Genomic DNA, 23,239 nt, shown 5'->3' on the forward strand with positions numbered 1-23,239 from the left:
ATCTTACTTTAAATAGGTAAGGTAATCTCAGCCGCAGCATCTTTATGCTACCACTCAATTGGCCGCTGCGTCTGCTTTTTGACCAGGCTAATCCCCTTACAGATACAGCATATCACAGCTGAGCTGGAGGTCAATCTGGTGCTGGTAATAGAACCAACCATACATTAACCCTCAGAACAAAGTATGTGTCCAAAGCCCGTCTCACCCGTGGGCCGTGCACCTCATCTCAGCCACCCATCCGTCGCAATCACACTCAAGCACGCTTCCGGGGAATGACTTATGACTAATGTCATCAGAACTGGAATCACCGATCTCAAGTGATCGACGACTCAATACACAATGGAGTCAACTACGAGATGCCGCTTGAAACTCACAAGCAGACCCAATCAGTCGGTATCATGGATTCTGCTAGCTGCACTACCCTTCAAATTTTAAAATAGCACTCTTGAACCCTCCCATTCACAGGTCTCTCGACTCTCAGGAGTTAGCATTCGACGACATCTTGCCCTTCCCCGAGGGCCGATATCTAGTTCCACGCACCGAAACCGGAGAATGAAAATTGAACCACTTCTTCCAAAGACCTAGATGTGCCTGATAAGGACCCGGCCAACATCGATTTATGCGTACTTCGAGCCTCTGCAGGTGGGCAGGCAGCGTGAAACTGGTTGACGGGGGGGGGGGGGGGGCTGTTGGCTAATGATCCCCATGGATAGATGGTAAGGATCTGACGTGACTGTTCGGGGAGTCCCCGATACCAAACCATGATGACATGACTGATTTACTTCTTTCCTTTCGTAGGCTCTGGACCGAAAAGTCCTTGGTGTATTTGGCCGGCTTCCCCACGCGCGAGACGGCCTGCTATTCTTCTCGGCATTGGGACCGGAACGGCAGCCAATTGCGGCTGTCGCCCAGCCCAGTCCGGACTTTTCTTCGAAGAAGCAATGATGAGTTTCGCCCTCCATTGCCACCAACACCAATAACGAAAGTACCCATGGGCTTTTCCGCTCTCTCGTAGACGCCTTTGCTCCAGAGGGCCCAGAACAGGAAGTATTGGTGATTGAATGTGGCGAGGGAGACATAAGGCTTGAAACCGAAGGACTCGAAAACAAAGGACTAGGAATTTCTGGGCGACTTGGACGCTGTGGCCAAGGTCAAGCAGTTGGAGCGTTGCACGATTGACTGGATCACCGCGCAGCAGGATATTATCACGGCCTGTGGTGAGGCTCTTGGAGCAGCCTTGAGGAAAACAAGTGTCTAATGATTCTGTTGGTTACTACGTTACTGATGGTTTTCGTTTTTCTTTTGGCTCGGGAAACCCAGTCCGAGTCTTCGCCATCCACACACACTAGGCACAGAAAATCAGCCCTATGATGTTGAAACAGCGCCACATTTTGGATAGCACCGACTTTTTACAATCACTTTATTTCAGAATAATCAAGATCTCGCTCGCACTCTCTTATAAAGTCAGATCAACAAGAGCTTACATACCCTCTTACTGCCAAGCCAGGCACCCCCTCTACTCAAATCGAGATCTTACACTCTCAATTATACCAGCAGGGAATCTAGATTTGGCTATCACGTGTGAATTGCATTCTCTCTATAAGTACAGGCCCGTAAATGCAAGATTATTCGTTCGTGAAATTCATGAGTTCCATCATTCTCAGTCCGTCGCGTCAAATACATGCATGAGCCAGCATACCCGAATTTTCGGCATACGGTTCCAAAAAAACGTTTTTTCTCCAATGCACCACCTGTTGATTTTATTTTCGTAACTTCAAGTAAGGGAGAGATAAAGAAAATTCGGTCTTGGGTCTCGGGGTTATGTCTCGTCGTGTCTCGCGGGCGGTCGCTGTCTGAAAGATAATGTCCCTCACTCAGAATGTTCCGGGGTCGAGACCATGTCGGAATTGACCTCCGCCTCCGGTCCCACCGTGGTCTGGGAGATTGCACGTCCGGTGGCGTTGAGAGCATGCAGGAAGCCATCGAGCATTCGGTCCAGTTCCTCTTTGATGGCGTGGTCACCGACACCTTCCGTCAGGGCATCAAGGCGGGGGAGAGGAACGTCCGGGAAACGAACGGGCTCGGTGTCTTCGGTGGATAGGATGGGGAGGTTGCGTCTGGCGGTGGGGAGCGGCTCGGAGGTGGGGGAGTCCGTGGTAGAGGGGAAGGGGGCGAGCTCGAGGTCTTTGACGGGGATGGCGGTGGGGAATGGCTCCGAGTGCGAGTGCTGTTGCTCGGGATTTTCATGCCAGGCAGAAGTCGATTCTTCTTCTTCATCGGGTCCCGGGCCATCAAGGACATCCGTTTCTTCGTCTTCGTCGAATGACATTGTGGGGAAGTCCGACTCGTCAAACGTCTTCGGCTCCGCAGCAGCTGGAGCGCCAGGCGGGGTGGACGGACGGTCGAAGCGGAATGGATCATAATCGGTTTCGGAGCTCGCAGACACGTTGGAATCAATGGATCGCGAGGTGGAAGGCCGGGAATCACCGGGCTCCCCGATGCTCGAGCGTCGAATGGTGTCCGAGGTTTGCAGACTCATGATGGGCGCTTTCAGAGTGTTGTTGCGACTCACGTCGGCGTCACCTTCGTGGCTCATGGGCTCATCGTCGGCTGGAGCAGTCATGACTGGGAATGTCCACTCCATTGTAGCGCGCTTCTCTGAGGTGTCTAGCTCAGCTGGCTTCGGCGCCTGCGCGGGCTCGGGCGCGGGCGCGGGCGCGGGCTCAGGCTCCTCTTCTGTCGCAGGTTGCATGAAAACAGGGAACTTCCAATCCATGGTCGGAGGTCGTGGGCCGGTTGATGGCTGGAATGGCACATCGTCAGCGTCACGAGTGCTGCTCACGCCGCTACTGGAAGATCGAGAGCGACCATCGGTGGAGTTGCGCTGTTGACGACCGCTGGATCTATTGGCGCGAATGGTATCGGCGTCTGCGAGCTGGAAGGGCTGCGCAGATGACGCTCCAGCCGCATAATGCGACGAGTCAAAGGATCCGATGTCGATGTCGATGAAGGTAGAGGTAACGGAAGAGCGATCGGTCTCTGTGCGCAGGGGGAGGTCGGATGCGGGGGGTTTGGGTTCAATAGGAACGAAGTCATTCTTTGTCTCATAAGTATAGCTTGGCTTTTCTTCATTGAAAAGACCTTCCATGGCTTCGGCACCACGACGAACCCGCTCATCGAAGTTCGCTTTGTCTTCAATTGTCATTTCCTGATCGCTCGGTTCATCAGGGATGTCTGGCATGGATTGAGGTTTCGTGGTCGGGCTGATTTCTGCCTCCAATTCAGCGATAGAGGCCGCCAGCTGATCGAGATCGATGACAGAGAAGCGACGCTCAAAACCATCAGTGGTACTGAAATTCCAGTCCTCGTCACTAGGCTCGGTATCTGGCATCTCTGCAGCGGCTGCACCGCCAGGATGAAACAGAGAGATACGTTGTCCACCCCGCTGAGACCACTGGTAGTACATGCGGACAAGCTCACTCAGGGACGAAGTAGGGTGGGTTTCCTCGGTATCGGCGATGTAGGGGTGGGTCAGAATATCTGCCATTGCAGGTCGAGAGACCGGATTCGATTCCAGGGCAAAGGAGACGAGACTCTTCAGGCCGTCACTGTATTTAGAATTGTCTAGTTTGGGGGTGCTGCGGTTCAGCTGTCTCCCGATCTGCATGCGTTCTCGGAGATTCGAATTGGGAGGATTGCCCGTAGCAATTTCAAAAATCGTGCATCCGTACGCCCAAACATCGATCTAGACCAGTCAACAACGATAATGTCTATGCGGAGTACGTGTCACTTACCTCACTTCCGTACTGGTGAGCTTCGCCGCGGGTCGAGAACATCTCTGGTGGCATCCAATGAGGGGTTCCGATCCAGGTCGAGCGTTTGTCCAACTGAGACTGAAGGACGCCAGCAACACCAAAGTCGCAGATCTGGAGTTTTCCTTCTTCGTGAATCAAGACGTTTGCGGCTAGAAAAAGAATGTCAGTAGAATTTCTCAAAGAGGGGGCTTAGTCCAAGTGATCAGATACCTTTGATGTCTCGATGTATGATGCCAGCATTGTGGATGGCACGGAGACCAGCGGCAAGTTCACGTGCAATAGGGATAATGAATTTTTCTTCCAAGCGGTCGTTAGTGGCTCGCATCTAAGAGGAGAAATCGTCAGTGATCAGTTGCAAAGAATGCTAGGAAATGTGGAAGAGAGACGAGATAAAGTGCTGATGTTGGAATATCAGACCGAGTAAAAATAACGAAAACTTACCAGGGTTCTAACACTGCCACCAGGGCAATATTCGCAAACCAGCCACAGCTGCGAATGAATAGAGATAGCCTCGATGAGTTCGTTAATGTTCTTCGCGCCAGATTCTTTGACCTGCTTCATCACTTTCGTTTCACGGATGAAATCGTTGATTGATTCGTCTCGAAAGTCCCGCAGAGATTTGTAGTCGATTGAGTCGATGTCCAAAACCTTGATCGCGACGAGCTTGCGGGAGGGAAGCTGGTGGCCTTTGTAAACTCGACCATATGAGCCTTTGCCAATCAGCTCCTCGAACTCGTAAGCAGGAACATCCGATTTCGCTCTCCGGCACATCTCTTGGACTGCAGAGCTCTGCTCACGAGCGAGCTTGATCGCTTCAGCTTTGTGCTTGGTGATAGCCGCCATGGCGGGGTCGAGGAGACGAGAAACACGGGGTGGATTCATTTTGTCGAGCGGGGAATGAGATGCGGGAGTGTCGGTTTTATTCTTAGGGGTGATTCGGAGCGGTGCCGGGACAAGAGAGTCGTCGAATGAAGAGGTGTCACCAGATGTGTCAGGTCTGCTCTCTGGGGAAGGGTGCGGAGTAAAAGTAGAATGAGGGGTTTTTGTCGGTGTGGAAGTAGAATGAGAGATTGAACTTGACAAGATGGAGGTGAGGTAGATAATGTTGTCAGGCGACGCACTTCTTGGTGATGCTGGAGCACCCTCGACGGGTGCCTGAGGCTTCGATAAGTGTGGGTCTCCTGCTGGCCGAACAATCTCAGGACAGAGCAGGCACCGGATTGCAGGCCCACCACTCGATTCACGGGAATGGGAGTTGCTTGGTGGTGTGTTCTGACCGGAGAATAGTGGATTATTGGACAACAAGTACTCTTCTGCCGACGTCAAATGTTCTTCTTCGATAGCGTCGCTGTCGCCTTGGCTTTTTCTCGAATGGATATGGAAGAATTTCTTGAGAGATGGTCGCTTAGGAGTACTGCCTTCGGGAGAAGGATCCTTTGCAGGCTGGGAGTCCTGGGCCGAGATTGCCTGCGCTTCTTCAATACGTAATTTAGCGTCTCCAAGTGCAAGCCGCTCGATGAGAGGCAAGTTCTTCGAGTTTTTCTTGCGCTTGTCCTTCCGTGAGACGCCGGTCTGCTCTCCAGAGCTTGACTTCCGATGGCTGGGAGTCCCACTACCTCCAGACCCTGTCGAGCCCTTGGAGCCCTTGGAGCCCTTTGAATCCTTCGAATCTGTCTGTCTTTTGTGGAACCACTTGAATCGCCTCGAGGCTCTCTGTTCCGCTTCTGTGGGCGGTTCTAGTGGCGGAGTCTGGTTGACCGCGTAAGGTTTCGGGTCCCTGGTCCCGTCATGTTAGTGTTGAAATCTAGTTATAATCATATAGTCAAAAGCGTCTGAACGTACTTTTCACCCTCTGAGTCTGAACTGGACTCGCTTAGTAGAACTGCGATCTCGTTAGCTACCACCAGCAGGCTGGTTTGCGATGAATGACTGACAGCTGGTCCCAGATTCTGGGTTGTCCCCTCCGGTCTTGTCTTGTCTTTCGTGCCTTCCTTGGTATCTTCCAACAGTAGTCTGTTGAACCTCTGTTGGATGTTCGAGCGCGAGATCGGGCGACGCTCTATCGACAGGCAAAGAGTGTTAGCACGCTTTCGACGAGATAACGAACGATGACTGCAAGCCCGTAGATGCCTCTACGTCGCTCTGAGAGCCCGGACCCAGCCATGGTCAACCCGCAATGCTGGTAGAGGTAGGATGGAGGTCTTGGTTCAGGAGAGTAGAGAAGCAGAACGGATAGGTAGTGGAGATGGCTTCATCAAGTGATGAAGATGAACGATGATGATTCCAAAGGATGGTGTTGACATATGGAGAGGTTGATGACAGAGGGAGGTTTGATGACGAGGAGAGAGTAGAGGAGAAGAAGAAGAAGAGGAAGAAGAGAAGGAAGCAGGCTCGAAGGAAGTCGAGCCAGGAGGGTATACGATTCATCCTGGCGGTCACACACCTTGTAGCTTAGTCAATTGACTGATCCAAAGGCAGTTGTATCGCCTGTCGGTGGTGTATGTGCCCAGTCGTCAAGTCTCCAAAACGAGCACGGCGAAGACTTCGGTGTAGCGACACGAATTCGTGCTCCACGCCCCGTTTTCAGTCGATTTTTGTCGGAGAAAAGAACGTATACTATGTTCATATTAGTCTCTATCCATATCTATACTTTATTTTGCAGTTGAGGGTTGACAGAACGGTCTGTAAACTTGTAGATACTCACCGTCGTTGATACTCCTTTTGTGTTGATATATGCCTGTATATCGGCAGCTGCCACGCGTGATATGTGTAGACGGGAGCGCTAGTCCCAAAGGCGTTAGCGTTGTTTCAAACTGAGAAAAACCGCTTCGGCCCAGATGTCAACAGTGAATAAATGCACTGGAACAACAGCCTGCTGATTGATATCCCCAGCTTCCGCCAGTGAGTGGCTGGATAGAAACCGGTAGAAGATTCGAGTAGATTCGACTAGATCGAACCAAGAATCACCGAGAGTTGATACTAGGTAGGACGCAAGGGCCTTTCAAAGCACACCTTGTGGGTTCGTGCTGAGTTGGCACAATGTACAGTGATATGCTGATCTATAGCCAAGTTAGTTCTGTGTTCCATACCTACGGCATAAGAAACAACACAGCGCAAATATCTTGCAATCTTCGACAAGCTATAGATCATTCATCTATGATAAAGTAACCTTACAGACTCAAATCCCAGCTGAGGAGCTTGCTGGCATGGGGTTGTATAGTGTCACGTGATGAATGAGAACACAGCAGTAACAGAGCGCTTGAATTGTGCTTGACCTGGGCCAGGGAATCCCGACAAAGCAAAACAAATAGCACGTGTAGGGGTTATGCTCTTCCACAGGAGGGAACTTACCAATAAGTAGCTCCCTATTAAACCAATCCAGCTGGCTAACAAAGGGGTGAGGATACAACGAGTCCAAGATTAAGCGTAGAGATGACAGGAAAACAGGCGATGAAAAAGAAACACTAGGGGTATCAATGCTGTAAGACTCAGTCTAGGATTATAAATTGTCAAAACAGCTCGCCATTATCTCACCATGGACCGGATTTCCGACATGTAACGCGTTATCAGGGTTGAGCAACGTTCGATTAAAGTTCCTAATTAATCGTTCGACTTGTGGATCAGGGGCGGAAAATTGTTTTTACGCGGCTATGCTTCTCGCTTGGGCTACGAATTCAGATCCGGACCGACCACATCGTGCTGCAGTAAGCACATGCAAGTAATAGTCATGAAGTGACGGTAAATTGCGGTTAAGATGTCTGTCTAGCTCTAGCTTTGAGATTATTAGGAAGCCAAGGTCGTAAAAAAAGGCATGTCAAGTGCCTAGAGCACCCGAGTACCTCCGCCCCCGTCGCCTACATGCTAAACCTCTTCTCATATGTACTTATCCAACCAGGGTATCAAAAAGAAGTTACACGTCTAAAGACCAAATTGCACCCGGAGAGCGTTGCCGAAACGTCGGATGGCTTCATCGATGTTCTCAAAACTGGCGGCAGCGAAAGTTGCGCGGAAGAACATCTTGCCCTCGCCAACTTCAGTGGCCATGAACCAGCTACCTCTGGAAACAAGGACCTCGTTGTCAACAGCAGCAAGGAAGATCTCTTCTTCAATCTGGTTACGAGTCTTGCCTGCCGCGAGGCCGGGATGCTTTTGCCAATCAATGCCAATCCAGTGCTAGAAAACCGATCAGCTTGTTGAAATCCACTCATTATAAGGTATTTGGGCACTTACAAACATGCCCGCTGCGGGTGCGACCCAGCTCGCAATTTCCTGTGGGAGGTGCTTCTCACAAGCAACTACCAAGGTATCCCTGCGACCGGTATATTGCATACGAAGGTTGATCAGCCAGTCAAGGTACCCAGCATGGCCCCAATGCTCGTCCAGAAGCTTGAAGAGAAGAATCTGCGAGATACCGCTCGGGTTCTGGGCAGTAGTCTCACTGTGACGAATATAGCGCTCGATGAACTGCTCCGGAGCAACCAGCCATCCGGCACGCGATCCAGGAGTGAGAACCTTAGAGAAGGATTCAATCCGGCAAACGCGGCCATCAGTATCCAAGCTCAGATATGAAGGGACAAGCGATTTGATGAATTCAGCGTGATTGGCCGGGGGCGGTGGAGGAGTGCCGTCGGCGCCGGTGTAGGGCTGCATCTGCAGGAAGTAGTACGGCTCGTCTTCAACAATGAAGATATCATGCTTCTGAGCGACCTCGTACACAGCCTTACGCCTCTCAGTCCACTGAGTTGCACCCGTGGGGTTTTGTCCCGTCGGGATAGTGTACAGTACGCGGGGCTTGCGGCCACCGCGAGTTGCCTCATCCCAGTTGCTGAGAGTTTCGTCAAGTGCCTCGGGCAGAAGACCCTGTTCGTCCATCTTGATCCCGACTACCTTGAGGCCGAGAGGAAGCGCGGTTTCCTTGGCACTCGAGAAAGTGTATTCTTCCATCATGATGTAGTCACCTCTGTTGCAGAGAATGCGGAGGATAGCATCCCAGGCGAAGGTACCGCCAGGCGTCAAACAGCATTGCCAATCGGAGTAAGGGGGGTTGTGGATAAGCTAACCGCCAAGCATCAGTCGTGAACAGAGCTTCTTGCAGTGTGGTTTGCCTGTCAGTGACATACCTCTGTGTGTTCCGTGACGAACCGCAGCAATTGCGGGGATCCCGTGGCCTGGCCGTAATTAAGCGCGACCTCCAAGTCTGATGAAAACAGTCTCAGCCATTGAATAAGCTTCTCAAGAGGAAAGCGGTCATTTAACACTCACCGTATAGACTTGTTCCGTCACGCGTGTCTCCCTTCTTTGCAGTCAAAACGGCACCGGATTTGCTGCGTTCTTCGGGAGAGAAGCCAGGAGGGGTCGGGACTTTCACGGAGAGTTCATCGAAGGGGAAATATTCAGGAGAGGGAAGACCGCCACCGAGGGAAATCAAGCCCGGGTTCTTGAGATACTGCGCCGCACCCTTCAATGTTGAGGTCTAGAGATATCCAACGAGTACAAGTTAGCTTCGAAATGAGCAGCCGGGCCAGTGGGGTTTGACGGACGAACCTTCCGAGACTTTGCCTCGATGGAGAAGATATCTGGGAACAAATCAGGATTCAGTCCGAGGAACATAGTGGCGGGTACTAACCATCCCAGCGTTTGGCTTGTGGCTTGGTGTAGCAGTGCTGATAATAGTAGATGAGGGGTTAGTTCCGTGCGCCATCAGCAAAGCCAGAAAACGGACGTACTGGGCTTTTGAAGAGGTCACTATGGGTCGCAGGCGCAACGCCCAAGGGAATTTTTGCGCTCTTTGCTCTGAGGGCCGGGATGGCGTCGACTGTCAATGGTCCGGCAGCGGAAGCCGAGCCCGAGTCAACGGCCGCGGGGCTCATGGTCGAATTGGAAGCTGGAAATGATAGGTTGTAAGTGGATGGTATTGTTGTATGTTTCGCACTTGGTGTCGGAAAAGTGCAGAAAGAACAGTGTGAAGGGAAAGAGATGTTGCAACACCGGAAGATGAGTGGGAAAGAGGAGAGAATAAAGAGAAGGAAAGGAAATCGAGTCACACACTCCGACAGCTGCCCGTCCGCTTTTTGCTCCGCTTTAGACCAGCTCGGGCGGACTGGTTCCGCCGGCAAGCGTCGCGCACTGCAACGGCGATTTGTCCACGATAGCAATCTGCGCTGCAGGACTGAGTACAGCAGCTTCCCCTGGTATTGTGATTGGCAAGTGAGGGTGATATCTCAGGAGCAAGTGGATCAATCCTATTGACCCTAGAAGGCATGGTAAAATCATTCTATCGAATTGCGAATGCTGTCATCGGTAAGGCGTGGCGGGGTATTGTATGTACTGTATGTAATCCAAATACCGCTCTGCATACATGTTCGAGTAATTTCCGACAGATACGGATTTGATGCTTTTCCCCGCATCTGCGAAAACCTGGGGTAATCACGAATCATTGCATCATGTGCAATCCCTTCACTGAATCCCTGCGAATCTGGATCTTCAAGCAGGGATCTCCCAAGGGTAGAACGTGACGACAATTGGAGGGGGAAAGTTGAGAAGTGGTAATGGTGCATATCGGCGGTATGACAGCCCCACGCCTAGATAAGGCTATCGCCGGCATCGGAGCGAGGCTTATCGGAGATCCGATCAGCCATCAACCAGTCAGTGCAGTGCAGTGCCCATGGTATCATATCGCTGCCAAATGAGTCAAATGAGGAACTATAACCGAAAACCTTAAATGCAAACTACCCATGTTGCGCAAATATGACACTATGATTTGATTTGTAATGGGAAACCCCGTGTATGCGCCTACTAGGGAGTCACTTACAATAGTCACGGGCGCAACTTCAGTCGTATACAGTACGTGGGGTTTCTATACTGTATCGGTGGCTTGGTCATTCGCAAGCGGGAAGAGCCTCGCAGAGAAGGCCGGGATACCTCGGATATAAGGCTCAAATCATTCGATCAATTGAGTAAACAATTCTGTCCTCATATGAGAATGGTCCTAGTGAGCTCAAGTAGGTATGATTAAGTAAAGACCTAATGAATCTCTCTACAATCATCCTCAAGTAGCTCTTCCATGAGGAAACTACAGTAGGTCAATTAATATGGGCTTTATTTCCGCTCTCTCAGACAAGAAAGACGACCCGACTGGGCAACGATTTAACCACCACAAATCCTTGTGGCAGCCTTCTTCTCCTCTCTGCAGTTCTCAGCATCACTTCCAGTTCTGGCTGAGAGCGTGGGTCATTAAATGAAAATAATGGTCCAGTATTTTATCGCCATCATTGGGATCTGTACTGCAGTACTCCTCTTGTGGGTCTCCACTTGAAAGATAACCCCAGAATATCTCACCCGGCCTCTAAAATGATGCTAATGGCTTCTAGCCCAAAACTTCTCACACCGCGCAATCATTATCCTTCCATCGAGCCAGATATCACGCAGAGACCGCCAGGAAACAAAACAAGATCCGTCACTGATGCCTGCCTCGGGAGCGCTCTGGTCAAGGATGGGTGGGTAGACTGGTCACCCCAAGGTTCTGTTTCCCCGGTGAGCGCCGCATGCTCTTCGTGCAAGCCTGGCCGTCCACGGGGCGGTTCTGGCGCAAGGAAAACCCCACCCCGGCTGAGTTGCGATACATGAGGTTTGGTCCCTCTTCGTCAAAGTTACAGGTGCCGCGATCACCGCCGCAGACGGAGGAGGATGCCTTCACCAAACAACTGCGACGGATCGATGCTTTGGAATGGGAGAATAAAGATAGATGCGAGGAGGCGTACTTCGGCGATTCGCTGGACATAGGCCTCCGCAGATTTCGGCAGGCAACCTACGGGTGGCCTTCGAGCGGCAAGGGGCTCTGAACGTGAGAGTACGATGCTCACCCACGCCGGTTGGAACAGGAGCTGGAGCAGCGTGAACTGCTAGCTGCGCTGAAAGGGGCTCAGGATATGGATGAGCAATGCGCGATTCTAGAGCGATCGGGGCTGGCGACGTTCTATGAGGATCCAGCGGACTATCTCCGGCTTGCGGACCTTTACAGGGTTAGAAGCAGGGGGAGAGTGTATGACATGAAGGAATTATGACAAATGGTGGTCATGGTGAACTGGAATGGGCGGGTGAAGGGCTGTTCATGACCTCCAGTGTCCGGACCAGAACACCAATAACTTAGCATCGAGCTTGGAGTCGGGTATAGTACTACAAATATACTTATGAACCTCAATATTATGATTGCCACGATATCTGAAACTAAGATTAAAAGCGGTGTTTTGTTTTTGTCATATATAGCTTTTAGAAAGTCCCAATTGATGGCTTTATTCTAGTAAATTTGAGACAGACCAAGCACAATACTCAGATATTGATTGCGAGTATATGCCACCCGAAAGGTGCTCTGCTAGCACTCTGAAGCCATGTAAATCAGAAGAATATTTGACGATAACGCGCAAACCATTGACAATACCGGACGCAGTACGGATAAGTCGAATGAGTTTCAACGTTACGTGCGGAGTGCAGCCTCAGAACTGGTGCTCCGCATCAACATGGCTAACTTCCCCTCACTTCCCCTCTCGAGAAAGCCACATCAGTCAACCCAGCATAAGACAAGCATCACATCGCGCTCACCATCACATGTAATACTCGCCTCAATGCTCATCCAACATCTCACAGATGAAGTAAAGTTCTACCCCGCAAGACGAAAGGCCTGGGAAGACTTGACCGAGAGTCGACATTGAATCTGGAACCAAGCGACCCCTCTCCATCCAAGCCAGAAGCTCAACTCCGAGCTCATGGAGCCACAATGCTGGAAAATGGAATTGAGGACCGGTGATTTTCGTCATGGGCCATCATGGTGAATCTACCATGGTTGAATCCTCAAGTTGATCTATATAATGACCCTTGAAGGATGGACAAAGTCGAGAAATCAAGACATCAGTGTCTCCCGAAGTCATCGACGTTTCCAACTTTGTTTCTATAACCCCATCACGCAAAACACCAGCATTCTGTCCTTCATCAATTTTCTACGCAAGACCTCCAAGCCCCCCACCAAAATGCGCGGAAAAGTCACCATCGAGGAAGCCTTCGAGATCCCGTCCGAGGCGGATCAGAGCCGCGACCAGGCGGCGATCTACGTGGCGCCGGACGACCTGGAGCGCTACCTGCGGCAGATCAAGTCGATCACGGGGGAGCGGCTGAAGATCTCGGAGGACAACGGGATCGGGTACACGGTGCTGTCGCTGACGGTGCCGGGGATCCAGGGGATCCGGGAGCGGGAGAAGGCGGAGTCGCACGCGCGCGAGGTGAACAACTACATCGCGGACAAGATCAAGGACCACCGCGACCGGCTGGGCGCGTTCGCGGCGCTGTCGATGCACGACCCGGCGCAGGCGGGCAAGGAGCTGCGGCGCTGCGTGAAGGAGCTGGGCTTCCACGGGGCCCTGCTGAACGACGTGCAGCACACCAACCAGCGCGGCCGCTGCCTATACTACGACCAGCCCGAGTACGACGAGTTCTGGCGCGTGGCCGTCGAGCTCGACGTGCCCATCTACCTGCACCCGGCCGCGCCCACGGGCGACAACTACAAGGAGCACTACGAGAACCGCAAGTACCTGGTCGGCCCGCCGCAGAGCTTCTGCAACGCCGTCGGCCGCCACGTCATGGGCCTCATCACCAACGGCGTCTTCGACCGCTTCCCCAACCTCAAGCTGATCCTCGGCCACCTCGGCGAGCGCATTCCCTTCGACTTCTGGCGCGCCAACCACTGGATCAACGACGTCGAGCGGCCCCTCGCCAAGAAGAACGGCGACACCATGTGCGAGCGCGACGTCCTCCACTACTTCAAGAACAACATCTACGTCACCACCAGCGGCCACTTCAGCACCAACACCCTGCGCTTCGTCGCCGAGGAGATCGGCGTCGACCGCATCATGTTCAGCGTCGACTACCCCTACGAGAGGCTGGAGAACGGCTGCGGTTGGTTCGACAACAACTCCGACGAGCTCAAGAAGATCCTCGGCGGCCGCGACGGCTATCTGCGTGTCGGCAGGGACAACGCCAAGAACGTCCTCAAGCTCTCCAAGTTCAAGGACTCCGACGCCCCCGTCTGATCTGGATGGCTTTTTAGGAGTCATCATCAACTGATTTGCTTGGTTGCTATCGCTTTTTGCTCGATTTCGAGTCTTGGCTTCTTTTTCTTCGTGTCTTTTCATTGTTTCGTTTGTTGGTCGTAGGTTGAAAATTGCGTGGAACATGCGCTGAATCAGGGTTGGGGGCGGGTTTGCTAAGACTGTGAACACTCCTTACTTAGGTAACTCATCTAGTAAGTAGGAATAATGCATTGTTTGTTTGCTTGCTTGCTTGAATCATGTGGGAACGTTACTCATCGTATTATACAGCTCGTAACAGCCGTTAGAGTAGCACAAACACACTTGATTTTTAGAAGATAGGGCTCGCTATTCACAAATAACAGGGGAACATGGCACGTGATACTCTGAGCGCTCTAGCATACGTCTGGTCCTCTCAAGGCAACGCTTTGGATACCCGTCAAAGACAGAAGCATTGGGTTGATTCGACTGTTTTGTATTCCAAGCGTGACTAAGGGAGGACTAAAGTATCTAGATTCATCGATCTTCTTTGCACTAATATATAGACTCCCATGTTAGTCCAAGTTCAAAGCTTAGAGTTTCGGCTTTGCCACGTATTTGCCCTCCGTCCCATCCAACTGCGCCTCCAACACAGCCGTGGTGCCATTCTGCACACTCTTGATGGCCTCAGGCAGCAACCGACGGAGCTCCGCAACCGTTGACGCCTGCGCCGCCCAGAATTGACCTCCCGAGGCCGCCTTCGCGATCCCGGGGTAGTCCGGAGTGGGCGCGAAGGAGATGTTGAGGTCTTCGTTGGTGGCCCGGGAGCCGTCGCCGTTGGGGTGCACCAGCAGCATACTCCTCCGCGGGGCATTCCAGCCCTTGTTGTTCAAGACAATTGTCAGGATGGGGATATTGTACCGGCGCGCCACCCAGTACACGGAGCCAGGCACCGAGAAGAGGTACGTGCCGTCGCCTACGATCTGACAGACGAACTTGCCCTTGTTGTTCCCCCCGTGTTCAAGATCGGTCGCGAGCTTGATGCCCAAAGCACCGCCACCAGACCAGCCCAGACCACCGCCGCCGCAGTTGATCCAGGATTTGGGGATAGTTGCCGCGATTTGATCGGAGACGATCCCAGTCAGCGTCACGGACTCGATCGCCCAGATGGTGTCAGCAGGACAACCTCCCCGGAGCTGGGAGATGAGATACGACGCGTTCAATGGCGCCCCGTCCCCGCCTGCTGGTGCCACGGCCATGTCGGCGATTGCCTTGCGCGTTTTTCTGAATTCTTGCTCACGATGTTCGCCCCGCGCCTGGTTCTCTGCCGTGTTGATAGATTGTTGTAGCTTATGATTGGATGCAATAAAGTCGTTGATCTGCTTGAACGCCGTTGCAGACTCCGCCCGGTAAGTTGCACTCGAGTTGATATAATGCACAGGTATCTGTTGCTTGAGAGGATCCACGTCGACGTGGACAATTTTGGCGGTGTCGGAAGGCTTGCAAATGGTCGGAATCCATGGTACGTCGCAATCGGCAACCAGAATAAAGTCAGCCGTCTTTATCGCATCATGGATTCCAAACCGCATTCCTAGAGATGCTGGATGGTCACCTGGGAAGCACATGTCGCAACCACCAGTATCTAGAACGCGCAGGCCCTTAAATGTGTCGGCTAGAGTGACCAACTCCTTCACTGCCTGGGGGTTGCGGCCTGAGTATCCTACGATCGCCAATGGCTCTTTGGCAGCCGCAAGCTCAGTAGCAATCAACTTCACTCCTTCCGAAGGTAGTGCTGGTGGAGCAACTCGTACCCACTGGCTTTGATTGATAGAGTACGGGGTTATTTCCTCCTCCATGACTTCTCGAGCACCAGCCAGGTAGACAGGGCCCTGAGGGTCGCTTGTGGCGAACTGTAAAGCCCGATTCACCATCTGTTTGATGTTCTTGCCCGAACGGATTTCTCCGGCATAACGACAGTACTGAGAGACGATCTGCTTCTGGTCCGGAACATCTTGGATCCAGTGGATGTATTCGGTGCGAGAACCCCGCATCTCGCCCTCAATTGTATAAGGAGAAAGACCGGCAAAGATCAGAACCGGAGCACGACCACAGGAAGCGTTGTGAATGGCTGCAGCGAGACCCTGCGTGCCCACATCGACGTGAACAATCACACATTGAGGCTTGCCAGTCAGACGCGCATAGCCATCGGCCATGGAGAGAGCCACCATCTGCCAAGAACAAAGGATTGCGGGGTTAGTGCGGAGGTGCTTGAAGCCGAGAGCCTGGCGATAAGGAATCAACTCACCTCATTGGGACATGTTACGATCTTTGGGAACTCGGTGGGTTTCTCTTTCTGGCCTTTGACCATGGCTTCTAGGATCGAGGGATGATCGGAACCCAAATTCACGAAGACATGAGTGACGCCGGCCTGTCAAGTCAGCTCTTGCTGTGAGAGATGTGGTCATCGAGGTCCAAATTAGCATACCTCCCACAGAGCCTCGAAGAAGGCAAAAGATGCAGTGTAGACCCTGCCGCCGGAGAACCGTCAGTGATTGCCCGCTTGCTTGGATATTCATTTATGAATTGCACCTACATGGTGATGACTTCAATCAAGATCTGGGGTTCAGGATTCGATATGGATGAGAACAAGCGGGGGAAGTGGGATGTAAGGGGGATGTAGCAGAGAAGAACGCATTTTGACTGATTGATAAAGTAAGGGCTCGGGTTGAAGTCCGAGCAGTGGAGCTTAAGCCCGAGGTTAAGATGGGACGATGGAAGGTGGATTGTGGATTGTGAGTGAGGGGAAATGATGGAATTGACTTTCTGAGGTATGAGTAAGCCACTTTGTAGCAGCAGTAAATCTTCTAAGCGAGGAGGGGAGGAGAAGCATTCTGCCGTACCACCCCTTCTTTCCCCGCTCGCTGCACTGGACTCAAGTACGACTAGACCACTGTACATACACAACATATGCACTGACCTGCACCAATATTCTCCGAGGAACTCGACTCTTTCTTACATCAGATGCAAATCAGCCCTATGCAAGTTGTTTGCCGGGTTCCCGCCCTTTCTTGGAGCTTGTTTCCAGAGCCAAGCCGGTTACGAGTGGAATGGATCCATCTGGCACTGGGGCCGATGACGTGGTGGCTCAGCCCAGCAAGACAATACTGCTCCCATTTTTCGTCATTTCCATGTGCGACTGTGAAAGCAACCCCTGCAATGTGCAGCTTGCATGGACTTAAAGGATCCATTATCACTACTGATTATCCATGATAGCGTGCGAACCATCGCACCAGAACACAGCCTAGGTAAAAGAGATTTGGTCGGTCACAGAAATTAGTTGCTGACATGCCGCGTAGGCATCACAATACTAGCACTTCTACTTTTACGTCACAGTTTGCCGGTGCGTCGGTGATTATTTATGGCGGCCCTTTTGCGACCGGACGATGGTGCCTCATCCACTTTACTGCTCTATATTAAGCTATCTGGGGCCCTCTTCTCCATATGTCTGAGTACCACTGTTATCTGGTTTTTTCGTCAGCCCAAAAGTCCCAATCAGTTTCGCACCACCATGCTACCGGACAGTGTTCACAGGCTCTGCCATGAAGATCAGACCGTTACATCCGAGCTGTTACGTGATCCCTCACAGTCACCCCCAAAAGTCTTTCACCGCCTCTACAACGATCACAAATCCAAAAACCATTCCGACTCGAAGGAGTCTTTAACCGATAGAGATGAACTGCAAAAGGCAGCGGAGTGCGGGAACTGGGGTAATTCCCAGCCAAGCAAGCTTTTCCTTCAGGTCAGTCAGCTCGATAACCTTCGAGATAGCGGGGGATGATTGCTGACTAGACTACTGTGATGCAAGATTTACCACGATGCTCTCTGTGCGTTAGATAAGAACCCAATGGCGGGCGTCGTCTCTCCGCCATTAATGGGAAGTCATGGTGTTGTACCTTTGACCATTATCGCACCCTTGCCAGATTTGTGTCGACACATGGCGAATTGCATCGTGCGAGCGGAGAAGGAGGTCTTTCTGGCAACTAACTTCTGGATCCACTCCGACGCATCCACGCTTATCACCAATGCATTCCGTGAGCTTTCCAAAAGAGCAGGCGAACGCGGTGAGAAGGTGATTGTGAAGATGGTGTACGATCGGGGTGACCCGCAGCAGCTGTTCGAGAACCATCTGCCCGTACCCGAAAAGAAGTACAGCGGCGGGAAGGTGAAGCTCCCCTCGTCTGAGGAAATCCCTAATATAGACCTGCAGGTCATTAACTACCACCGACCAGTGTTTGGCACATTCCATGCCAAGTTTATGGTCGTTGATCGTCGAATCGCGCTGCTACAGAGCAGCAACGTCCAGGACAATGATAACCTGGAAATGATGATCCATGTCGAGGGGCCCATCGTCGATGGTCTTTACGATACAGCATTGATCTCTTGGGGTCGGCCCCTGGAGCCCACTCTGCCGATGCTCGCGTCGCCAGCCACGGGTGCTGCGATCCCCTGCCAGTCGACCGTGGAGTTGGACCATGCAGCACCCGCACCCGGTCCTCTTCCTGAGCTCACCGTACAGGAGTCTCACTACGATACAAATCTAAAACATGAAGCAGAGCGAATGAATGGGCTACTTGAGCCTCGTGCCGGTGAAAACAAAATTCAAGCTGTCACTCGTCGTTTGAGTATGTTGATCCTCGCAACTCTCATTGCAGATTGCTGACCGCGAACAAGATACTACGATCCAGCCAAATACGACGGGTGACGCTTCGGAACGTGATCAAGAGCTTCAGATGCAGCCTTATATTGTTCTTCCGCCCCATGATCCTTTCCCAATGGCTGTAGTCAACCGAGAACCTTGGGGGGGTAAGTCCAGTCGCGCGCCATTAGCAGTAGATGGTCACTAACGAAGCGATACTAGCACCGAACCACACGAGCGTTCATACCCCTCAGAACAGCAGTTTCCTCGCCGCCATTCATAATGCCCAAGAATCGATCTTCATTCAGACTCCCAACATGAACGCGGAACCCATCGTTCAGGCTCTGCTGGAGGCTATCAAGACTCGCGGCGTAACGGTCACTGCATACTTGTGTCTGGGCTACAATGACGCTGGAGAGCTACTTCCGTTTCAGAATGGTACAAATGAAATGATCGCGCATCGGATGTACAAATCGCTGGAGACCGATGAACTTCGCTCCCGACTTCGAATCTACAACTACGTCGCCAAGGATCAGACCAAGCCCATTCACAACAAGTTCAAGCGGCGCAGCTGCCATATCAAGTTAATGATCATTGATGATAAGGTGGCCATCCAGGGTAGGTCTCACATATCAGACGTTTTTGTGTTGCGACCATGAGTTATTTCTGATCTAACATCATAATATAGGAAACGGCAACCTCGACACACAGTCCTTCTACCACAGCCAAGAAGTGAACCTCCTTCTCGACTCACCGATTGTCTGCCGAGCATGGAGGGAGGCTATTGACCGCAACCAGAACACGGCTCTGTACGGCGCAGTCAGCCCGGAAGATGGCTGCTGGCATGATCCTACCACCAATGAGATCCCTGAAGGATCCATTGGCACTGATCCTGGTCGCTTCAGCTGGGCGAAGGGCGTGGTTGGCGCTGTTCAACGTGTGCGTGGTGCTGGGGGATTTTGATTTACCCTATACTTGCTATTACCTTACGACATCTGTTGATATCTACTCCTCACTGTCTAATTTCGGATCTTTTCTGGTGTATATAATCTTTTGACCTGTATATGCTAATGTGAACAAGAAGCTGCAATTTCGGGCGGGACCATGCTTTTGGTGTACTGAAGCCTCATTCGAGGCTCCAAGTCAAACTTCAAAGTATTTTCCCGCCTTGCCATACATCGCACAGTTAATCGACCAGGCCAATAGCCATTCTTCTGAAAGCCATCTTCTCAACAGGTGAGAAGGAGTGGACGTAGTTCGTGTCAGGTCTGGCCCTTTCGGGCCTATGGAGGCTCTGGGCTACCTGGCTCTGTGCGAGTCTAGAAGAGACGATCTCGATGCATTATCGTGTCTCTGGGTGGTGGTCCACGGTTCGGGGTATTATTACTTCTTTGGGTGAAAGTCGAGGCCAGTCAAACTTCTGGCTCCCATGACGGAGCGGAACTCCCGAACTATCCTCGGTCGGTTTCAGTGCTAGACCTCTATGAGAAGCACCAGATGGTCCTGCATAAGGTTTGCTTACAGAGACAAGACAAACAAACATATGAGCAGCTTCTATCTCAAGTTTCTCAATCCATGATGGACTAACTACCAGCATCAGCTAGAACCATATATATCCACACGGGGTGCGCAGTAGAAGTATAGATATTGCCCGTAGGGCTGATCAAGGACGGTGGGTGTACAAGCCCAGAACAGGGGGAAAGTCTACTACTCTACAGGTGAGTTTGACTCTGGGAATGAATACCAGGTAGCCGAGCAGACAACACGGTCGCTGGGCCCGGTCTACAATCTTCCATTATTCTACTTATCTCTTTCTTTGGAATTGGTAGTGATAGGGTTGTTGCTCCGTCTAGTACGCTACCGCCAGAATCTTGGGCAAGAGTGGTTGGTAACTTCACCCAGAAAAACAGCATATGCAGGGTGATTCCAGCTAGCTTTAAATCACACCGTAGTATCCTAACTAGCTGCCTACCTCTAACCAAGTTCCTCAAAACAATCAAGGGTGAACACGCCCATCATCCTCACCATCCAGGCAACCTGCAAAAGGCACAGTTTGCAAATCACGAAACGTTCCCCACCCCCTGCAACGTCAAATACACATCCGTGCCCCAGCCCCAGAGACTCTGGATGGCGATACTGCCCCCAAAGTACTCGGCGTACGCGCGACTCAACGGCAGCCCGTACCCGAGTCCGGCGATACTGCTTAGATGTCCATTCGCTCCTCCACCACTGGTGGACGCAATCGTGTTCAGCGCCTCCATGCCTTCGTTGCTCTCCGAGCCCCCGTTGTGCTCATCGTACTCCGAGAATGTCGTGAAGCTGTACGACCAGATATTCGGCAGCACTTCGGGAGGGATGCCGCCGCCGCGGTCGCGAATGCGGATCGTGATGCACTGCGCGGACGGCGGCGTGGTCCAGGCTTTGATGGATTCGTTGGCGTCGGCGGTGCCGACGACGGTGTTGTCCATTTCGAAGCCTAGGTCTGCCTCGGATTGTGGGGGGCACGGGTGATCTTGTTGCAGTGATTGTTGCTGCTGCCAGCCTTTCGTGGTCATTCTGGCGAGGGGATCATGGTGGTGATGATGGGAAGAGGGGACGTCCGGGGCGGCGGCGATGGTGACTTCGATGGGTTCGTGGCCGTTACCGGACTCGACGGTCGCGCGGAAGGCGTTCTTCAACAGCTCTGTGAGGATGTATTCCACGTGGACCGGGACGTGCGCGAACGAGGCGTCCGGCTGGCCGCCGATGACGAGCCGGGGCCGCACGCCGTATTTGAGTTCGCAGATCTCGCCGACGAAGTCCTCGCAGAGCTTGACAATCCGGGCCGGTTGCAGGGCGGTGTCAATCACTCCGATGTAGTTGGACGGAGCCGCGGTCGCGTCCTTGGCTGGTGGGGATGATTGCGGTTCTCGTTGTCCCTTGGACTCGTGGTGGCTGTCCCGGATTGGCTGCGAGGCGAAATGAAGCGCCAGGTGTTGCTCGGCGATGAGGCGGGTGCCGATGCGGGCGCGGAGGTGGGTGTCCAGGAAGCGGGTGACATCGGTGGGGTCGATGTAGCGGCGACATTCGAGGAATCCGCGCGCGAGGATCGGGATTGTGTTGGTGTGTGTGTGCACTAGGTCGGCCAGGACATCGGCGAACTGGGTCAGCTCTTCCACGGTAGTAACCTGGCGCTGTTGGTAAGGGAGGAGGGTGGAGAGTGAGTGGAGGTAGTTGTTGTAGATCTGCGTGACATGGGGGTTCGAAACGACGATGAAGGGGAGGTTCCGGAGGGCTTCGATTCGTGACGCCAGCCGTGCTGGGAGCAGGGACAGGGTGAAGTTGGCCGAGGCGAGGAGGGCATCCTTGGATAACGGCGGTCTTCCGTGTCTGGAGCAGACGCCAGCATTAGTATCTACAGCGCTGTAGTTTCGATGCGATCTCAGGTTTGTAGTACCCAAGAGGCCAGGCAACTTACTTGAGCAAGTCTGTCAGCGTCAGTGGCCGTCGACGACTGGCTGCAAGACGTGCGACTTCATCGTTAGCCCCATATGCGAAGGGGTGTTGTGAGGTTGAGACGTGTCGGAGAGATGACGCCGACCACGGGCGTGTCTTAGGAAGGGTGCATAGTTGTGTGCGCGAGAGTCTGGCGCCCACAGACGGCATCTGCAAAGCCCGTGGTAGTGTCATCACGGTTTGTAGCCATCCTTCAGCATCAAATCGGGGAGGTTAACTTATCAGTAATGACCTCACTGCGTCCCTGCTGGGGGGGGGATTCCCGCACATTCTGCCGAAAGGCGGTATGCTAGTTTGCAGCCAGTTGGCCCCGCAAATAGCCGATAATGCCTTATCTTCTCAATCGTATAGTCCATCTCATCAGCCTATTTACTGGAATTGCAAGGCTACCATCAGGACATATGCAGTGTAACAATAGGATTATCTTCCTTGCAGTTATTACCAAGAGACCCGGTGCATTTATCACCGATAACAGTCGGTTATACCCGCTTGCATGCTCCATTTGCCTCCCGATTGCCTTGTCTCTACCATTCCTACTATCTCGGACTGGTATGCCTAACCAATATCCATGATCATGTAAAAATGTATTTCGATCTATCAACCACTAAACTACAACAAGTGGTACTATGTTAATGCTTCATCTTTGCTACATGAGTTAGTAGCCTACGCTTCCCTTGCTTGGGCTGGAAGGCTGTTGGTCACTACCTGGTATGCATTCACCTTCCACTATCTAAATCTATACATTCACAGTAGAATTCGTATTCAAGGTTGCTATCGTTTACTCACCTAGATACTATACTGCCTTCTAATTGTTCTCCCTTCCTCTCATTCTTCTCTCCTTCTCCATCTTACCCACTATCTTCTCTACCACTTCCCACCTGCCAGCATCCACCTGCCTAGACAATCAGATGCTAATATCATACCTCTACCCTCCCGGTGGATCGTGAAGCCCCAAAGACAAAAGGAAAGGGGTATGATAGAGTAGTATCAAGGCTACCGATCCATCAGCAAGGTAGGTATTGCTCCTTCTGTTTTATACATCCCACCAGCTAATACGCTCTGGAAAGGTGTCAAAGGCGTGTTTGACCCGACTCTAGGACTGGATTGTGATGCACATATTTGGAAAGCATGGCTGCCTCTTTTCCCCGCGATACAAAGGTTACTACATTCTGTGCGGT

At 52.2% G+C, this 23,239-nt stretch overlaps 7 protein-coding genes across 7 annotated transcripts; 3 read left to right on the forward strand and 4 right to left on the reverse strand.

Annotated features, from left to right (window-relative positions):
- Positions 1–1,588: 1,588 nt before the first annotated feature.
- BO66DRAFT_344828 (putative serine/threonine protein kinase) lies at positions 1,589–4,724 on the reverse strand. Its single transcript, XM_025644531.1, has 4 exons — positions 4,257–4,724; positions 4,026–4,140; positions 3,795–3,964; positions 1,589–3,745 (listed from the first exon to the last, which is right to left on the reverse strand). The coding sequence occupies exons 1-4, from the start codon at positions 4,695–4,697 to the stop codon at positions 1,871–1,873; spliced, it is 2,601 nt and encodes an 866-aa protein (XP_025506461.1). The 5' UTR covers positions 4,698–4,724; the 3' UTR covers positions 1,589–1,870.
- A 2,892-nt stretch (positions 4,725–7,616) lies between these two features.
- Positions 7,617–9,855, reverse strand: BO66DRAFT_369317 (aminotransferase-like domain-containing protein). Its single transcript, XM_025645370.1, has 7 exons — positions 9,542–9,855; positions 9,442–9,478; positions 9,360–9,391; positions 9,078–9,288; positions 8,936–9,012; positions 8,046–8,870; positions 7,617–7,988 (listed from the first exon to the last, which is right to left on the reverse strand). Exons 1-7 carry the CDS (start codon positions 9,683–9,685, stop codon positions 7,734–7,736), a joined length of 1,581 nt encoding a protein of 526 aa, XP_025506462.1. The 5' UTR covers positions 9,686–9,855; the 3' UTR covers positions 7,617–7,733.
- Positions 9,856–11,359: 1,504 nt separating this feature from the next.
- On the forward strand, positions 11,360–11,720 carry BO66DRAFT_436305 (uncharacterized protein; the record flags this gene model as incomplete). The annotated part of the gene is made up of 2 exons (XM_025650917.1): positions 11,360–11,628; positions 11,696–11,720. 2 exons carry the CDS (start codon positions 11,360–11,362, stop codon positions 11,718–11,720), a joined length of 294 nt encoding a protein of 97 aa, XP_025506463.1.
- A 1,118-nt stretch (positions 11,721–12,838) lies between these two features.
- On the forward strand, positions 12,839–13,894 carry BO66DRAFT_369319 (amidohydrolase family protein; the record flags this gene model as incomplete). The annotated part of the gene is made up of 1 exon (XM_025645371.1): positions 12,839–13,894. One exon carries the CDS (start codon positions 12,839–12,841, stop codon positions 13,892–13,894), a length of 1,056 nt encoding a protein of 351 aa, XP_025506464.1.
- Positions 13,895–14,226: 332 nt separating this feature from the next.
- Positions 14,227–16,696, reverse strand: BO66DRAFT_427110 (putative thiamine pyrophosphate enzyme). Its single transcript, XM_025650327.1, has 4 exons — positions 16,464–16,696; positions 16,356–16,398; positions 16,176–16,298; positions 14,227–16,098 (listed from the first exon to the last, which is right to left on the reverse strand). Coding segments are annotated over exons 1-4 (1,803 nt in total). The 5' UTR covers positions 16,466–16,696; the 3' UTR covers positions 14,227–14,463.
- Positions 16,697–17,288: 592 nt separating this feature from the next.
- Positions 17,289–19,529, forward strand: BO66DRAFT_317086 (IQ calmodulin-binding motif protein; the record flags this gene model as incomplete). Its single annotated transcript, XM_025643542.1, has 5 exons — positions 17,289–17,669; positions 17,736–18,552; positions 18,602–18,733; positions 18,789–19,184; positions 19,255–19,529. The coding sequence occupies 5 exons, from the start codon at positions 17,289–17,291 to the stop codon at positions 19,527–19,529; spliced, it is 2,001 nt and encodes a 666-aa protein (XP_025506466.1).
- A 788-nt stretch (positions 19,530–20,317) lies between these two features.
- On the reverse strand, positions 20,318–22,258 carry BO66DRAFT_344839 (alpha-ketoacid dehydrogenase kinase family protein). The gene is made up of 2 exons (XM_025644532.1): positions 22,024–22,258; positions 20,318–21,935 (listed from the first exon to the last, which is right to left on the reverse strand). Exons 1-2 carry the CDS (start codon positions 22,233–22,235, stop codon positions 20,627–20,629), a joined length of 1,521 nt encoding a protein of 506 aa, XP_025506467.1. The 5' UTR covers positions 22,236–22,258; the 3' UTR covers positions 20,318–20,626.
- Between the last annotated feature and the right edge of the window lie 981 nt (positions 22,259–23,239).

The sequence above is a fragment of the Aspergillus aculeatinus genome, assembly GCF_003184765.1.
Source record: "Aspergillus aculeatinus CBS 121060 unplaced genomic scaffold BO66scaffold_11, whole genome shotgun sequence".
Lineage (NCBI taxonomy): Eukaryota > Fungi > Ascomycota > Eurotiomycetes > Eurotiales > Aspergillaceae > Aspergillus > Aspergillus aculeatinus.

Bases quoted from the DNA above. Each gene is read 5' to 3' on its own strand.
- BO66DRAFT_344839 (XM_025644532.1), bottom strand. From the start codon at position 22,235: ATGACACTACCACGGGCTTTGCAGATGCCGTCTGTGGGCGCCAGACTC. The intron at 21,936-22,023 runs GTAAGTTGCCTG...CGTCTGCTCCAG, and splicing joins ACGCTGACAGACTTGCTCAA to ACACGGAAGACCGCCGTTAT.
- BO66DRAFT_344828 (XM_025644531.1), bottom strand. From the start codon at position 4,697: ATGAATCCACCCCGTGTTTCTCGTCTCCTCGACCCCGCCATGGCGGCT. The intron at 4,141-4,256 runs GTAAGTTTTCGT...TTCTCCTCTTAG, and splicing joins GTGGCAGTGTTAGAACCCTG to ATGCGAGCCACTAACGACCG. The intron at 3,965-4,025 runs GTATCTGATCAC...TTCTTTTTCTAG, and splicing joins CATACATCGAGACATCAAAG to CCGCAAACGTCTTGATTCAC.
- BO66DRAFT_369317 (XM_025645370.1), bottom strand. From the start codon at position 9,685: ATGAGCCCCGCGGCCGTTGACTCGGGCTCGGCTTCCGCTGCCGGACCA. The intron at 9,289-9,359 runs GTTCGTCCGTCA...GGATATCTCTAG, and splicing joins TCGAGGCAAAGTCTCGGAAG to ACCTCAACATTGAAGGGTGC. The intron at 8,871-8,935 runs GTATGTCACTGA...CTTGGCGGTTAG, and splicing joins TCGTCACGGAACACACAGAG to CTTATCCACAACCCCCCTTA.
- BO66DRAFT_427110 (XM_025650327.1), bottom strand. The intron at 16,299-16,355 runs GTATGCTAATTT...CTGACTTGACAG, and splicing joins TCTTCGAGGCTCTGTGGGAG to GCCGGCGTCACTCATGTCTT. The intron at 16,099-16,175 runs GTGAGTTGATTC...TGTTCTTGGCAG, and splicing joins TCGTAACATGTCCCAATGAG to ATGGTGGCTCTCTCCATGGC.